The sequence below is a fragment of the Notolabrus celidotus genome, unplaced genomic scaffold, assembly GCF_009762535.1.
Source record: "Notolabrus celidotus isolate fNotCel1 unplaced genomic scaffold, fNotCel1.pri scaffold_484_arrow_ctg1, whole genome shotgun sequence".
NCBI lineage: Eukaryota > Metazoa > Chordata > Actinopteri > Labriformes > Labridae > Notolabrus > Notolabrus celidotus.
In genome coordinates, this window is record NW_023260291.1 from 1137 (window position 1) to 18613 (window position 17477).

At 44.2% G+C, this 17477-nt stretch overlaps 1 protein-coding gene across 1 annotated transcript; it reads right to left on the reverse strand.

The window, feature by feature from the left end:
* Positions 1-619: 619 nt before the first annotated feature.
* LOC117809857 (unconventional myosin-VI-like) lies at positions 620-2603 on the reverse strand (the record flags this gene model as incomplete). Its single annotated transcript, XM_034679379.1, has 2 exons — positions 620-768; positions 2446-2603. Coding segments are annotated over 2 exons (307 nt in total), but the record flags the coding sequence as incomplete, so codon positions are not given.
* Positions 2604-17477: the final 14874 nt, after the last annotated feature.

Below are 17477 nucleotides of genomic sequence, written 5' to 3' on the forward strand. Positions count from 1 at the left end.
AACAGGTGACGTCACTGAGACTTGGTCCATGTTTCACACAGTGGATCGTTATTTCACCAATTAAAACAGGAACAGGAAACACAGACACTCCCACAGAGAGTCTGAAATCATTACAGGAGGTTCTCCATCCTCGAGTGTCGGCGGAGGTTCACCGGTCATTATGTGGAACCCACGAGTCAGGAGGGATCATACATGGAGCATCATTATGGTTCTGGATCAGACTCGGACAGCGCTGAGGCTAATGGTTGTTTGGGTGCTGAGGATGTCTGAGGATGTCTGAGGATGTCTGAGGATGTGATTCCACCCAGACGTTAAACACAGATATTAAAACTCTCTCCATCATCTTCACCGCGTCGGCATTTCATCCTCTCTCTCTGACATAAACAGCAATCACAGACGAGCGTACGATCAAAGGGAAACTCATGTTTGAGATGAAACCGTCTCTAAAGATCAACGTTTAGGCTTCATGTGATGTTTCTAAAATCAATATAATAATCCACCCTGTACTCTGGGAGAACGAGAGCTGACAAAGAGAGCAGCACTTATATCAGAGTCTAAATCAAAGCTGTGATAGGGAGACGTTTGGAAGTGAAGGCTAATGGATGTTTTCTCCCCGCCCTCAGATGGGAACGCGGTGAATGGGAGGCAGCTGTGCGGCGGCGGCGGCGGCTCTGACCTCTTTCAGGATCCGCTCGTTGAAGAACTGCTGAAGCTTCTCGTTACAGTAGTTGATGCAGAACTGCTCGAAGCTGTTGTGTTCAAAGTACTCTGCAGAAACAGAAACAGAGAGTCGGTTAGAGACGGCAGAGAGCGTCCGACAACATCTGGACTCAGCCAAGTGTTCATACGTTCAATGTGAGCTTTAGGATTCTCACTCAGACTGAACCTCACCTTTTAATGAATCAATGAATCAATGAATCAATGAATCAATGAATCAGTGAATCAATGAATCAATGAATCAGTGAATCAATCATCCGGATTAGAATAATCTGATAATCTGAGTTTAGAAATCCACATTTCCATTTCATTAGGAGAGCTCAAACTGGGACTGTATGATACATTCTTTGGCCACAGGGGGCGCCAAAATCCACACGGACAGAAAACCCCTCAGAGCTGCTTTAAACTGAATATTTCATGTGATAATGAAAATATTTTATGTGGACTACATCAGAACATTTCCCTCAATAATCCTGTTCCTGTTCCTGTTCCTGTCCCTGTTCCTGTTCCTTTCCCTGTTCTTGTCCCTGTTCCTGTCCCTGTCCCTGTTCCTGTCCCTGTTCCTGTCCCTGTTCCTGTTCCTGTCCCTGTTCCTGTTCCTGTCCCTGTCCCTGTTCCTGTCCCTGTTCCTGTTCCTGTTCCTTTTCCTGTTCCTTTTCCTGTCCCTGTCCCTGTTCCTGTTCCTGTCCCTGTCCCTGTTCTTGTCCCTGTCCCTGTCCCTGTTCCTGTCCCTGTTTCTGTCCCTGTCCCTGTCCTGTTCTTGTTCCTGCTCCTGTCCTTGTCCCTGTTCCTGTCCCTGTTCCTGTTCCTTTCCCTGTTCCTGTTCCTGTTCCTGTCCCTGTTCCTGTTCCTGTCCCTTTCCCTGTTCCTGTCCCTGTTCCTGCCCCTGTTCCTGTCCCTGTTCCTGTCCTGCTCCTGTCCCTGCTCCTGTTCCTGTCCCTGTCCCTGCTCCTGTTCCTGTTCCTGTTCCTGTCCCTGTCCCTGTCCTGTTCCTGCTCCTGTTCCTGTCCCTGTCCCTGTCCCTGTCCCTGTCCCTATCCCTGTTCCTGTTCCTGCCCCTGCCCCTGTTCCTGTTCCTGTCCCTTCCCCCTGTTCCTGTTCCTGCCCCTGTTCCTGTCCCTGTTCCTGTCCTGTCCCTGTTCCTGTCCTGTTCCTGTCCTGTTCCTGTCCCTGCTCCTGTCCCTGTTCCTGTTCCTGTTCCTGTTCCTGTCCCTGTCACTGTTCCTGTTCCTGTCCCTGTTCCTGTCCCTGTTTCTGTCCCTGTTCCTGTTCCTGTCCCTGTTCCTGTCCCTGTCACTGTTCCTGTTCCTGTCCCTGTTCCTGCTCCTGTTCCTGTCACTGTTCCTGTTCCTGTCACTGTTCCTGTTCCTGTCCCTGTTCCTGCTCATGTTCCTGTTCCTGCTCATGTCCCTGTCCCTGTCCCTGTTCCTGTCACTGTTCCTGCTCATGTTCCTGTTCCTGCTCATGTCCCTGTTCCTGTCCCTGTTCCTGTCCCTGTCCCTGTTCCTGTCCCTGTCCCTGTCCCTGTTCCTGTCCCTGTCCCTGTCCCTGATCCTGTTCCTGTCCCTGTCCCTGTCACTGTTCATGTTCCTGTCCCTGTTCCTGTTCCTGTTCCTGTTCCTGTTCCTGTCCCTGTTCCTGTCCCTGTTCTTGTCCCTGTTCCTGTTCCCGTTCCTGTTCCTGTTCCTGCCGTGATTAAAGATCAGAGAGTTTTTGTGGGACACTCACCGAAGCCAGCGATGTCCAGGACGCCGATGAAGTTTGCGGAGGACTCGAAGGGGAAGCACTGGTTGACCCGGGTCACCACGTGGTCGAACAGCCGGCTGTAGACGGCCTTCGCCAGCGCGTCCCGGGCGTTGTTAGCCTGCTCCACTTTCAGCGGCACTCTGGAAGAAACACAGAGAGGAAGAGGAAGTGATGAAGAGAGAGACACTCTGAGTCTGTTTGTTTGATTACATGGACATGTTTTCCTCTTCCTGCCTTCCTTTAGTTAGGAGTCATATATAATGTCTTCTTGAAGTCCTGAGCGGCTCATCTCAAACCCTCCCATGAAATCAAAGCGTCAAAGCTCTCGTAGGAGCTGAAGTGATCGTGGAAGCAGAAGAAGTGAGGAGGTTTCAGGTCCAGTTCTTACTGGATTAAAATGTCTCTGAGATTAAATATGTAAAGTTTAGAGAACCTGATCGCTCTCTTTCCTTTATAATCTAATGAAGTGACACATTTACAAGAAGAAGAGTTTATTCTTATAAATATAAAATCTTAATCTCATTATTCAATCATTGATTAAATTTCAGACCTTAATCTCATTAATTTACACATTTATTCTGTTAAATTCAAGACTTTATTCTCAAAAAATTACGACTGTAATTTCACAATTTTGAAACTTTGTTCTTAAAATATAATTTTTCCTAATATTTTTTTTCCCCCATAGATTTCAGACCTTAATCTTATAAATTTACAGCTTTAATTTACTTAATTTAAGAATTAAGATAATAAATTTAGGACTTTTTTTATTGTCAAAAATCTCATTTTTGTCCCTAATCCTCCGTCAGATTAACTCAAATTTTTCTGTTGTATTATTTCTCTAAGTGACTTTTCTTGATTGTTAAAAAATGAGTCAGTGTAAAAAAAAATCTGGATATTTTCTTCTTAAAAAATGTGTAAAATAAATGTTCTGTAATAATAACGATCACTTAGAGACACCAGCCTGAAATATAATACCCCAAAAAAACCCAACTTAATAAATGTATTATTTCTAAATTGGAATTATTGAAATTATTATTATTATTATTATAAGTGTAAAGGAGAGAAATTAGGAATCTTTCAGTCAGATATGAATGGAACATCTGGATCAGTGGGTTGGGACCCCCTGGGGGCCCATGAGACACTAATGGAGGGGTCAAGATCTGCTTTCCAAACAACAATAAAAAACTTTACATAACTTAAAATCACTCTTTTGATCTATTATTGTAAAATACTCACAGAAATTGTAGTTAAACATTTCATAAAAGCATGCAAATCCAAAAATATCATCAATTTTCTTCTTCATTTTGTTGCAACACGCCCTCTGAGTACGTGATGCTGCGTCCAGCCTTCTTAAAAACAGATAAACATGAAGGTTTTTGCATGCCTGTGATTTCCTGCATGCAGCTGGGAGGTCTCCGGTCTCTGGCACTAAGAGGACTAAGAAGCTTGGGAACACCAGACCTGGATTATTTCACCTCACAGTAGAACTGGTCTGTGCACGTCAGAGATCATAAAACTGTGCAAAGTGCACGTAAAGAAAGAGTGCATTAAAAAGAAAATGTAGGAGGGCGTTGAGTTTGTGTTCAGAAGAGTTTCTTCTTAAGAAGTCATCAGAACAAATACAGCAAACTAAACAATCATCATCTTGACTCATCTTTATTAATCGTGCATTTAAAGACTTCGTGATAACCGCCTGAGATGAAAGGTGCAAACATCCGTCTGCCTGAGGGAACAAAGTGAGCGTCCTTGTTCTCCTGCAGAGAAACACTCTGAGTCTGAGCGAGCAGGAGACTCGGAGCACATAATTGTGTTATTGACGGACAGAGAGAGAGAGAGAGAGAGATTGGCTGTAAAGGTGGCCGCCGTAAAGACGCTGGCAGAAACCATAACCAGCGGCAGCTCGGTGTGCGGCTGCTGTAATTGCTTCAGACTGCGTGAGCGACCGGTTCAATAGACCGGTGAGACAAAAGGAGCGACCTCATCGCAGAGGTTAGATAAAAACGCCTTCAAGTGAAGTTTGTGGCTCGGGCTTTACCTCTGCACCTCTGCGGTGCATTCAAGGACACGGTGGGAAATAACTCCACAGGAGCGTCTCTCTGAGGCTCCTAAAGCCCCAAATAACGACTTCCACAATCCACCTCCCTCCCTCTCTCTCTCTCTCTCTTCCCCCTTCTCTGGTCCACATATTATCTCCCGTGCACATCCCCTCTTAAAGCTTCCTGTTCCTGTTCCTGTTCCTGTCCCTGTCCCTGTCCCTGTTCCTGTTCCTGTCCCTGTTCCTGTTCCTGTTCCTGTTCCTGCTCCTGTCCCTGTTCCTGTTCCTGTCCCTGTTCCTGTCCCTGTCCCTGTTCCTGTCCCTGTTCCTGTCCCTGTTCCTGTTCCTGTTCCTGTCCCTGTTCCTTTTCCTGTCCCTGTTCCTGTCCCTGTTCTTGTCCCTGTCCCTGTTCCTGTCCCTGTCCCTGTTCCTGTCCCTGTTCCTGTCCCTGTTCCTTTTCCTGTCCCTGTTCCTGTTCCTGTCCCTGTTCCTGTCCCTGTTCCTGTCCCTGTTCCTTTCCCTGTTCCTGTCCCTGTTCCTGTCCCTGTTCCTTTCCCTGTTCCTTTCCCTGTTCCTGTTCCTGTCCCTGTTCCTGTCCCTGTTCCTTTCCTGTTCCATCGCAGAGGTTAGATAAAAACGCCTTCAAGTGAAGTTTGTGGCTCGGGCTTTACCTCTGCACCTCTGCGGTGCATTCAAGGACACGGTGGTAAATAACTCCACAGGAGCGTCTCTCTGAGGCTCCTAAAGCCCCAAATAACGACTTCCACAATCCACCTCCCTCCCTCTCTCTCTCTCTCTCTTCCCCCTTCTCTGGTCCACATATTATCTCCCGTGCACATCCCCTCTTTAAGCTTCCTGTTCCTGTTCCTGTCCCTGTCCCTGTTCCTGTTCCTGTTCCTGTTCCTTTTCCTGTCCCTGTTCCTGTTCTTGTCCCTGTCCCTGTTCCTGTCCCTGTCCCTGTTCCTGTCCCTGTTCCTGTCCCTGTTCCTGTTCCTGTTCCTGTTCCTGTCCCTGTTCCTGTCCCTGTCCCTGTTCCTGTCCCTGTCCCTGTTCCTGTCCCTGTTCCTGTTCCTGTTCCTTTTCCTGTCCCTGTTCCTGTTCCTGTCCCTGTTCCTGTCCCTGTTCCTGTCCCTGTTCCTTTCCCTGTTCCTTTCCCTGTTCCTTTCCCTGTTCCTTTTCCTGTCCCTGTTCCTGTCCCTGTTCCTTTCCCTGTTCCTTTCCCTGTTCCTGTTCCTGTCCCTGTTCCTGTCCCTGTTCCATTCCTGTTCCATCGCAGAGGTTAGATAAAAACGCCTTCAAGTGAAGTTTGTGGCTCGGGCTTTACCTCTGCACCTCTGCGGTGCATTCAAGGACACGGTGGGAAATAACTCCACAGGAGCGTCTCTCTGAGGCTCCTAAAGCCCCAAATAACGACTTCCACAATCCACCTCCCTCTCTCTCTCTCTCTCTCTCTCCTTCTCTGGTCCACATATTATCTCCCGTGCACATCCCCTCTTTAAGCCCCATGCAGCGTCACGGGGACGTCTGATCCCTGCAGGTGCATCGCTGCTTTTTCACAAACACATTAAGCCGTAATAGAACGACACACTCAGGAAGGACAGACCCCCTAAAGCTGCAGTCTGTTATTTACTCTCACAACTGCAACCTGCGTGATCTCCCATCAGAATGTGCTGCATATATATTTACCTAGAAACATTTAGATTCAGGAGTCGCTGTAAACAAAGGCTGGAGGAAAACACAGACAGAGAGCTTCATCTCATTTTTATTCAAATCATCTGCAGATATATTTTCATGATAAAGACATAAATCATGTCAGCATGATAGTTTAAATATTCCTGAGCCTGGAGGGACGGCTGGGAGTCTGTAACCAACGGTCCAAACACAAAGATTCTTCATGCACATCCAAGAAAACACAGAATCCTTGAACTTTCATGGATTTAAGATGTTTCATATTTTCACTTGGAAACAGCAGAACTTAGTTTTGATTGGTACAGTATGGCGGCCATGCTGACCAATCACATGTGAGGATATAGGATACAGGTGATGGAGGGGAGGCTGTGTATCGTGGCTTCATCTGTTCCTTCTGAGGGTTTGCTTGAGTTTGGTTCTAGTTCTGGTTCTGGTTCTGTTTGCTTGAGTTCGGTTCTGGTTCGGTTCTGTTCTGTTCTGGTTCTGTTCTGGTTCTGTTCTGCTTCGGTTCTGGTTCAGTTCTGGTTTGGTTCTGGTTGTGTTTGGTTCTGGTTGTGTTTGGTTCTGTTTGCTTGAGTCCGGTTCTGTTTGGTTCTTGTTTGGTTCTGGTTCTGTTCTGCTTCGGTTCTGGTTCAGTTCTGGTTTGGTTCTGTTTGGTTCTGATTCTGTTTGGTTCTGTTTGCTTGAGTTCGGTTCTGTTTGGTTCTGGTTCTGTTCTGGTTCTGTTCTGGTTCTGTTCTGCTTCGGTTCTGGTTCAGTTCTGGTTCAGTTCTGGTTCTGGTTCAGTTCTGGTTTGGTTCTGTTTGGTTCTGATTCTGTTTGGTTCTGTTTGCTTGAGTTCGGTTCTGTTTGGTTCTGGTTTGGTTCTGGTTCTGTTCTGCTTCGGTTCTGGTTCAGTTCTGGTTTGGTTCTGGTTCTGTTTGGTTCTGTTTGCTTGAGTTCTGGTTCTGGTTCTGTTCTGGTTCTGTTCTGGTTCTGTTCTGCTTCGGTTCTGGTTCAGTTCTGGTTTGGTTCTGGTTCAGTTCTGGTTCTGTTTGGTTCTGTTTGGTTCTGTTTGGTTAAGTTTAGTTCTGGTTCTAACCCTAACCATCGTAAAGTTCAGGTCATAACTTTGGTATCAGATCTTATTGTTTGTATTGAGTTGTGTCGTATCGTTCCTATCGTAACATGAGAATAAAACTCAACATGTGCTGATTTATTTTGGAAACAAGTCCGGCTCTGAAACTTCCATTTCAGGAAACATACATGTCTTTATTTTGATTTCATCTGGTTAAACGTCTGATGTTTTGAAGGTTTCTTCTCTTTTGTTACCTTCAAACTCAAACATGAACTCTGACATGTTTCCAGGAACGTGATCCTGCAGCTCTCGTCCATCAAAACATCAAACCAGAGCGTGGGAGAGGAAAACCATCAGCAGACCATCGCCAAGGCCGACCGTTAATTCTGAAGAGCGACGGCGCAGGTGTGACTTCGGTCAAGGTTTCATATCAGGGAGTATAAAACAGATGAAGTCCTCTGTATGCAGAGAGAGAGGCACTGATGTCTGCAGTTACAACACCTATAAACACTGACTGACTTCACACACAGGAGCTCACTGATGAACGACACACACACACACACACACACACACACACACACACACACACATCACACAGCTGCTCAAAACAACAACCAACACTCTCTGTCTCAGGGAGAACATGCAGCGCTGGAATAAGTCCCTGACATGGCAGCATGAGCAGGAGGAGTTTTTTTAGTCTGGTTGATATAAACCTGGAGAGGGTTTATTATCCGCTCAAGCTTCATTCTTCAGACTCGTTTGATCTAAACAAAGGGGAGCATGAAAGACATCATGTTGTGATTCCCAAACTAGGAGGTGTGACCATTTGAGGCTTAATTAAAACATTGCACACAGTTAATATATCTCTAAAAGTAGTATGGGAGGTAGAGCCTTCAGTTATCAGGCCCCTCTCCTTTGGAATCATCTACCAGTCAGGGTCCGGGAGGCAGACCCCCTCTCTACTTTTAAGAGTAGGCTTCAAACTTTCCTTTTTGATAAAGCTTATATTTAGAGCTGGATCAGGCTTGGACCAGGTCTTAGTTATGCTGCTATAGGCTTAGACTGACACACTGGGATCCTGTCTTTCCCTCTCTCTCCTCTCTCTGCCTGTCTCTCACTTTAACTCTTCCTGTCCCATTAAAGTTACTAACCATAGACCTTTCTGGAGTCCCTGAGCTCCCTTGTCTCGTAGGTTCCTCTGGATCTCTGCTGTAGATTCCTTTTTTGGGGTCTGTTATTCATCCTTTCTTTCTTTCTTTCTTTCTTTCTTTCTTTCTTTCTTTCTTTCTTTCTCTCTTTCATTTTTTTTCCCTTTCTTACACTGCTTCTTTCTTTCCTTTTTCTTTTTATTCCTTTCTTGCTTTCTTTACTTCTTTCTCTTTTTTCTTTATAATTCCTTCTTTCTTTCAAGCCTTTTTCCTTTCTTACATTCCTTCTTTCTTTCCCATTTCCTTTCGATCCTTCCATCCTTCTTTCTCTCTTTTATTCCTTTTTCCTTTCTTACATTCCTTCTTTCTTTCTTTCTTTCTTTCTTTCTTTCTTTCTTCTTTTCATGTTTCTTCATCCTTTCTGTCTCCTTTTATTACCCCGTCCTTTCCTTCACCCTTTATTCTCCTCTTTTTCTTTCTTCTGGTCTCCCTCTCTTCTCTCTTTTCTTAGACCTTTCTGGAGTCCCTGAGCTCCCTTGTCTCGTAGGTTCCTCTGGATCTCTGCTGCTGTGGACGTGGTCCAGACTCCAGCTGCTACAACTACTACTATCCGTCTCCCCACTATCATCTCTCTCTCTCTTCATCTCCCTCTATCCCTCTCTCCAACACGGTCTCAGCAGATGTGTGTCTAACATGAGTCTGGTCCTGCTGGAGGTTTCTGCCTGTTAAAGGAAGTTTGTCCTTGCCACTGTAACTTACTAAATGCTGCAAAGTGCTCTGCTCATGGTGGATTAAGATGAGATCAGACTGAGTCCTGTCTGGAAGATGGGACTGGATCTGATCCGGTCTTGATGTTGGGTCTTTGTTAATAATAGAACATGGAGTCCGGTCTAGACCGGCTCTGTTTGGAAAGAGTCTGAGGAGAAGGTTTGTTGGGATTAGGCACTTTATAAATAATGAGACCTTCTGACGGGTCACACCTCGCCCCGGTTTGACGTCCACACATGGGTCTCATGTTCCAGCGTCACTTTTAATAACTGGGTTTCTAAAAGCAGCTTGTTTTTGTCCATTTGATGTGTTTTATGTTTGCAGCAGATGATTCTAAAAATGAAGGAATTAGTGTGTGCGTGTTTTCGTGTTCGTATGAATAGCTGGATTTACATGACCGCCTCTAATCTGATTAAGATTGGAAAGGAGGCCAAGTGGGAATAAAAATGACTCATAAAAACACTGGGATCAGAATAAAACTGCAGATCTGGGATCAGGAAGAAGACTTAATTAGAAACAAGACGAGGAAGAAAGCTGCTAACAGACGCTGGACCTCCATCCTCTCCCTGTGAAACTCTATGAATCTGTTGTTTCTGCGTCTCAGAGTGGATCTCGTGTGAGCAGATTTATTGATTCCAGGTAAGCCGTTCCTCACAGCTCTGTCACAGCAGCAGTGAGTCAGCGCTGAGACAAAGTTACACCCACAGAGCGGCTGACTTTATCACCAACCAACACTCCCACAGCTCCTCACCTTCACCCCTGCCCTCTCTGCACCACCTGCCATGTTTAATTCATGCCGCCGCCGCCGCCGCCCCCTCTGAGCCCAACACACCGCCGCCAGAGGTTTCCACGCTGCGGTGAGGCGTCTCATTTAAAAAACAAGAGGTCTAAATGCCAGGGCAGCATAATGTCAGAACACTAATCGTACAAGTAGCCTAATATGTATTCCCCATGAGCCTCTGCAGCGGGAGTGTTCCTCTCTCTCTGTCTGTAATTATGGACGTCTCTTTGTGGAGAAACTGCGCTCTCTGAAGACGCCTGCTGGTCTGCAGCTGCTCCTGGACTCTGTGCTCAAAAACAACAAACAGGGAGAAATGCATCTTTACTTCAAAAACCCTGTTTGTGTTCTGATGCACAAATTCAAACTGTGCATGTGGTGGAGGAATACTCAGATCTTTCCAAAGTGAGGACAACAGTGTTAATTCTGCAGAGACATACTGCAACATCTGGACTGAAAACACGAGGACAGACTGTGCAGCAGCTTTACAATATAAGTGCACATATCTGATATTTTCTTCTGTGATACTTTTAGGTAAAATGAAGGGAAGCAAAATGATGCTTCAGACTCTCTTAAAGCTGTGAAACCATACAGATGTTGGGACTTTGCATCGTCACCAACATCAAATGTGTCAACAAATAAAGCTTCATGTCTGATCCTAACAAAGCAGGACAATCAGAGTCCACAAAAAGGATGAAAACTGGCCTCAGAACAGACACTGAGAGGTAGCTTGGAGAATCTACTCAAGGGTACCTGGAAACAGCAGTTTCAAGGTATTTTCAAAGACATGCTTAGGCATACCTTCTGAGAAGTAAAGCCTTACAACAGTCTTAATATTAAACTTGAAAAACAACATTTGAGGGTCGCTTTTTCAGCAGACAGCAAAGATGCAAAGGGGTACCTTAATACAAACTCAAAGACCATGAAACAGACACTAAAAGGCAAACAAAAAAGACAATAAAGGGATCACATTGAATTGTCAAGGGTACCTGAAGACATCAAAAGAAGCTATTTACCTCCAATAAGACAATTAGGGTACCTTGAAACATTTGTTGTAAGGGAAGCCTTGAAGAAAATGCTAAAGGGCACCTTGCCTTGAATCAGACAGTAAAGAGTATCTTAAGACAGACAAAAAAATAAGCTTTAAAAAAGATACTAATGCAAAGACCTGCAGAGAGAGGGTACCTTGAGACGTACGCTTTAGAATACCCTTCAAGTAAATCCATAACAGGCTTTAAAAATGGTTGCCAATATTTGCTTCAAATAGCCAATTACAGCACCTTGAGATGGGTGTGTTTTTAGGTACCCTTGAACTAAACACCAGAGGGAAACTTCCCTGGAAACAGACGCTTCACTGTGCCTCGTAGGAAAAACACAGGAGGTACCTCAAAACAGTCACCAAAGAATATCTTTGAGCAAATTACATTCAAACAGACACTAAGGGTACTCTGCTTTAAAATGCTAAAGGGTACCTCGAAACAGAAACTCTAGAAAACCTTTGAAAAGGAAACCAGAAAGTGAAACTTAAAGGTACCTTGAAACAAACAGCTAGCATTCCTATGAAGTTCTAGTGAGACAGAGCTCTATGTCTAGTTGGAGGCTAACGGTCAAAGTTTAACTGTCATGTTTTGACTGTACCGTGTCAGCTTCCACGTGCAGTTTGTTTTTGTTTTGAAGCTACATTAAACATCATGTTAGCTGCTCGTTTGTTTTGTTAGCAGCAAGAAAGCAAAGGTAGTCTTAATTGAACGACGAGCTTGATTGGAGGGGAGGTGAAGCAGCTGGATGCATGGTGTGTTTTCAGACTGTTTCCTCTTTGCAACTCCTGCACAGAAATATTCAACCGCCAAAGAACAGACTCATCCGGTCTCAGTGACGCAGACGAGCTAAACATGCAGTTCTTTTTAGTTTAAAGAGAGACAAGGGGGGCGCTGGTGGCCTAGCGGTCTAAGCGCCCCACATACAGAGGCTACAGTCCTCGTCGCAGGGGTCGCCGGTTCGATTCCCGGCCGGTTGACCATTCCCTGCATGTCTTCCCCCGCTCTCTACTCCACACATGTCCTGTGTCTCTTCAGCTGTCCTGCTGAAAAAATCAAGTGAACCAAAAAGAAAAAGAAAGGAAAGAAATAAAGGCAGAAAAAAATCAACTAAAAAGAGAGAAAACAAAAGAATTAACTCATCAAAGAAAAAAAAGAAAAAAAGAAATAATCTACTGAATAAAAAGGAAAGTAAAAAGAGAGAAAAAATGAACCACAAAACCAAAAAAGAGAAAAGAAAAAAGGAAAAATCAAGTGAACCAAAAAGAAAAAGAAAAGAAAAGAAAAGAAACAAGAAAAAAAGGTGAAAAAAAGAAATAATCTACTGAAAAAAGAAAAAGGAAAAAATTGACAAGAAAAGCAAAATCAACTAAAGAGAACAGAAAATTATCAACTCAACAAGAAAGAAAGAAAGAAAAAAAAGAATCTACTAAAAAAAGAAAAAGAAAAGAAAGAAAAAAAGAAATATTAAAGAAAAGTATCAACTGACCAAAAAAGACCAAATAGAAAAAGAGAAAAAAAATTATCAAGTGAAAAAAAAAAGAAGAAGCAGAAAAAAGAATCAACTACACAAAAAACAAAAAGAAAAAAAGAATCAACTAAAAAGAGAGAAAAGAAAATTATAAACTCAACAAGAAAGAAAAAAAAGAATCTACAAAAAAAAGGAAGAAAAGCGAAAACAAAAATCAATCAAACAAAAGAAATAGAAAAGAAAAGTATCAAATGACTAAAAAAGAAAAGTGAAAAAGGCAATAGAAAAAGAGAAAAACAGAAAAAAAGAAGAGGCTTAAAGAAGAATAAACTATATAAAAAACGAAAAGAAAAAAAGAATCAACCAACAAAAGAAACAGAAAAGAAAAGTATATAAAAAAAGAATCTACTGAACAAAAATAAGAGAAAAGAAAAAAAAGAAATCAAAAACAAAAAGTCAAAGTTGGATTTGATTATAAAATATTGCACAGGTGAAGATGTGACGGCTGATTGGTGACATGGTGTTGTCTGTCAGTTTGCACATGCTCTGCACGGCTAACGCTGCACAATGGAGCTAAAACTCCACTTCAAAATCAGACATGCATCTCAAAAACTGTCAAATAAAGGCAAGAAGGCCAAAAAAAAAAGAGAGAGAGAGATAGGAAATATGGAGAACGTGGGGGGAGACATGCACCAAACCATGCCTGGACTAAGAGGACTACATCCACCATACATGGGGCGCCCCCTCCACCACACCAGCACCCCTTGTTAACCAACCTTCTGTATTTCTGAACCCCATCCCTTGTTTTCTTCACATTTGGTGAACGACACTAAAATGTAAAACCCTCCATTCTCCTTTAATAAAGGCGCGTTTAAGTGCACAGAAAGAAACTGGGTCACAATCACATCACACAACACACTTTTACGTGCCTGTAAACATTCTCTCCGTTTCAATTTGCCTCACTGTCACGGCACATAATTCAGTTTCTGCCTCCCGAAGTTTACAGAGCAGAAAATAATCAACAAATAACGGCAACAAAAATATCCGATTTTAATTCTTCTTCTCTGAATCCAATCTCCCTCCCACACTCTCTCCTGTGTCGGTCTTTATTTCCCCGCTCTCACTGCCTGCCTCTCTCAGCCACACACTCACACACACACACAGAAACACACACACACACACACGGCCGTCTGCTCTGCTGCTTACATAACCCAGACAAATAAATAACCAGCTCTGGTGATGCAGCCAGATGGACGGACTCCAGCCTCGCCGCCTCTCTTAAACTCACCTACTGGTCTGGTTTTATTGGCTTTCACAGGGTGTGAAATCAGAGCGATAATCTGTGAAATTTTCATATAAATAAGAAACTGTAAGGATCCGGCTGATGTCACCACATGCTCGCTGCTATAATGCACCACAGACGCGCCCGGTTCAGCGCTGCTCTAACAGCTCCGGCTGCAAACACTTGTTGTCTGGTGGCTTTTTTTTCTTTCTTTTTAAACGTGGGAGCGATTCCCTCTGGAAATAATGTGTTTATATTTTTAGGGATGTTATAAAAGCGAGCGTACAGTAAGGAGGTGGTGATGCAAAAGAAAAGAGAGCCGCCTCCGGGAACTACGACGACAAAGACGCCGCAGTCCTGCAGAGTGACAGGCGGTTATGAAAGCAGCAAAATAGAACTACAGTAAACTCAAAGACACGAGGAAGACGTCCAATCATGGTCCTCAGGTGATGTCACGTGGGTCAGCGTCACCTGGGCCACATAATCCACATTCACTGCTACTGACATGAGACATTAGAACCTTCTCCTGGCAGTCTGTGTTGCATTGTGGGTAATGTAGGCCCCAGTGTGAACCAAAACAAGACGTCGACATCTCTGGTTCTGCATCAAGTCAGACCCGTTTTTGAAGATGTCATAGGAGGGCAGTGATACTGTGAAAGTACAGGCGTTTGGACCGGTGGACCCAGGGTCTAAATTTAGTTCAGGGGTAGATCATCTCCCCCCTAAAGAGCCCCTGCTAGGGGGGTAGTACTTTTCAAAGGTCCCAGGACTTTTGGGGGGCGGGGCCTGCGATGCTGAACGTGTCTGATTGGTAGATTAACCGCAGTGTTTTTATTCCGCCCTCCGTCCACAATAACATCACACACATCTGTGATTCTCTTGATTTCTCTTTCTTTCATTAGTTTTTATTTGTTCTATCTTTTTTGTATGTGTGTGTGTGATTCATTCAGTGCTTTTTACATGTTTTTAACCGCAGGCGCAAAATTTTTCCCTTTTTTTTAAGTTTTTCCTTTTTTGTAGCACAATTTTAAATTTGAGGGAAATAAATTTTTGCATATTCTATTTTGTCCATTTTTTTTTCAAACTTTTTTTTTTCAAACATTTTTTTTCAAGTTTTTTTCAAGTTTTTTTATTCCAAGTTTTTTTTTCAAAAATTTTTTTCAAGTTTTTTTTTCAAAAATTTTTCTTCAAAATTTTTTTTTCAATTTTTTTTTCTTTCAATTTTTTTTTTTTTTTCTTTTAATTTTTTTTTTTCAATTTTTTCCAAAAACCATTCACAGTCATTGTTTTTTCCATCTGTGATTCTCTTGATTTCTCTTTCTTTCATTAGTTTTTATTTGTTCTATCTTTTCTGTATGTGTGTGTACTTTTCAAAAGAAGAAGCTGTGATTCTCTTGATTTAGCAGCTTGTAACAGTAGTCTTCTCTCAGCCCACCGTGAATGCGTCTCTCCTCCCGGTGTTCCGCTTTTAAAAGTGACCCTGTAAACTGGAGACCTTCAGCTGAACGTGTCAGTGTTTGTGGAGTTTACACAGCTGTTGAAACACAGAGGGAGTTCCTGGGAATGCAAACTAGTTTAGTTTTTATTAAGATTTCAAAATATCCTCATCAGATATTTAATGATGGTCTAAAGACGTTTATGAGGGATGCATCCGGCTGAGAGTCTCCAGTTAACAGGGTCACCGTTTAAACCAAAACACCGGCCGATCTCTGCGATCACGGCTTTTTGAGTTCAAAAGGATTTTAAAGCCGTGTTGAAACGTCTTTGCTACTCGCGCTTATCTCCTCTCACGTGTTGATTCAGTGAATCCATCTGTGATGAAATATAGCACCATCTAAAACAGACCAGCTGAGTCTCTTCATGCTAACAGGCTAACTGTTGTGTTGCTCATAATGATACCTGCCTGTCCGTCTGCTTCTATGGTGTCATCTGTGATGAATGGCATTCCTCTTTGTTTTACTGCCCTCTACTGGTCTGGTGGTGTAGTGCCTTTACTTTATTTCCTCCATACGTCTCTGGCCTGATTTACACAATCTACCCGGGACTTCAGCCCGCGGTCCAAACGCAGACAACAATGGGGGACCAGGAACCTTTTAGTTCAGGGGAAAGTAGTTCTGGGGGATAAAAGACCCTGGAACTCTTGGTGCAAATGCACCTACTGATGTCCCAGTGAGTGATTCACGCAGCACTGTTTCACCTCTGGTGCTTCCTTTAATGCCGGCTCAGCGATGGAGCGACTTCACTCCATCATCACGCTTCAGAGCGTTTCACATTACAGGCAAGGCGTTACAGTTTAACAGGGAAGGCCAATTACAAGTCCTGATCTGAGTGTTTAAATAATGCAAACTCCTGCACACTGTGCATCTCTGCAAGAGCGTATATGTATTGGCGACGTCTCAGTCTTGGACCCTGATGAAGGTGTGATGACGTCCTGGTTGCACGGTCATAAATATATATCTTTGCATTCTGTCGGTGTGTGTGGGAGTGTGCATGTTTGATTGTCTCACTCCTCTCCTACGCGTGACGCATCCTTTCAAACACACGTGCAAAGCCTTTCCTGCTTCAGAGCTCAATGATCCTCGAGTGAGGAAACCTCTCATCCCATCAGAGACGCTCTTCTTGTTTTTCTTGCTTCTGGTTTTGAAATTCCTCCGTCCAGCTGACGGTTGAATCTTTGGAAAGTTCGTCCTCAGTGGAATCACATCGAGAGCTCCAACCAACACCGCTCCGTCTGAAGTTCAGGACTGCGTTTCCCATAACACTCAGATTTATTGTGCAGTTTCCTGTGAGGCTTTCTCTTCCCTGAAGGAGACGAGCATATTGGAAACCTTTTTTTTTCTTCCCATCCCTCCAACCATCTGCCATCTCCACAAAGTCTGCTGCCTCTTTGTGCAAAGAGGATCCTTTGCTTCCTCAGTCTAGAGGTTTTTCTTTTTGGCTTTAATGGAGAGAATAAACATGTTGGAAGTGATTTTTCCCATCAGCTTTTCATTCCTCCCACCATCTGGCACCAGCAGAGCCCCTCAAAGCTTTGGCTCCGCTCGCTCTGGAAGAACAGCGCCCTCTTCGGGTGAGACTCAGAGGAGGAGAGGGGGTTCCAGACCACCCTGTCCAATATGTTTGTCCTTTTTTGGAGTCGTCACTCACCCACAAACGTTCATGCATCAGTGTGTTCCTATGAATGGCAGTGAAGAGGCCGCTATAGGCCGACACCCCTCCCAGTTTTGGTTGTTTGTTTGTTTGCCACACTTAAACCAGAGTGCTGTGAAGTGAGCTCACGGATGTACGGCGTTTAACCTGGGAGAGGAAACTTGAAATGTGCAGCCGGCAGAGGGACAAAGTGTTATTGGAAATGTGTCAGACACGCGTCCATTAACAGAGCGAGTGAGTGACAGGCGGGACCGAGAGGACCGACACTCAGAGGGACAGGCGAGGAGGAGAGGAAGCAGCTTTTAATTCATCAGCCTGGCTCTGTTCTCCTCCGATGAAAGAGGAGAAATAAACATTAGCGTGGGAGGGTTGAAATTGAGGCGAGCGGCTTGGCATTCAGACGGCGTGCAGGGGCCGAGCCGCCAGCCGAACAATCACGGCTTCACAGAGACAGGGTTCAGGCTGTGTGGGGCAGGGAGCGGGGGCCTGAGGGGGCCTGAGGGGGGGCCTGAGGGGGCCGTCACTGTCACCGTGTGTCTGCACAAATGTCTTTACATGTCTGTGTCTGGTGTTACCTCTGACACGGTTTCAATGATGAG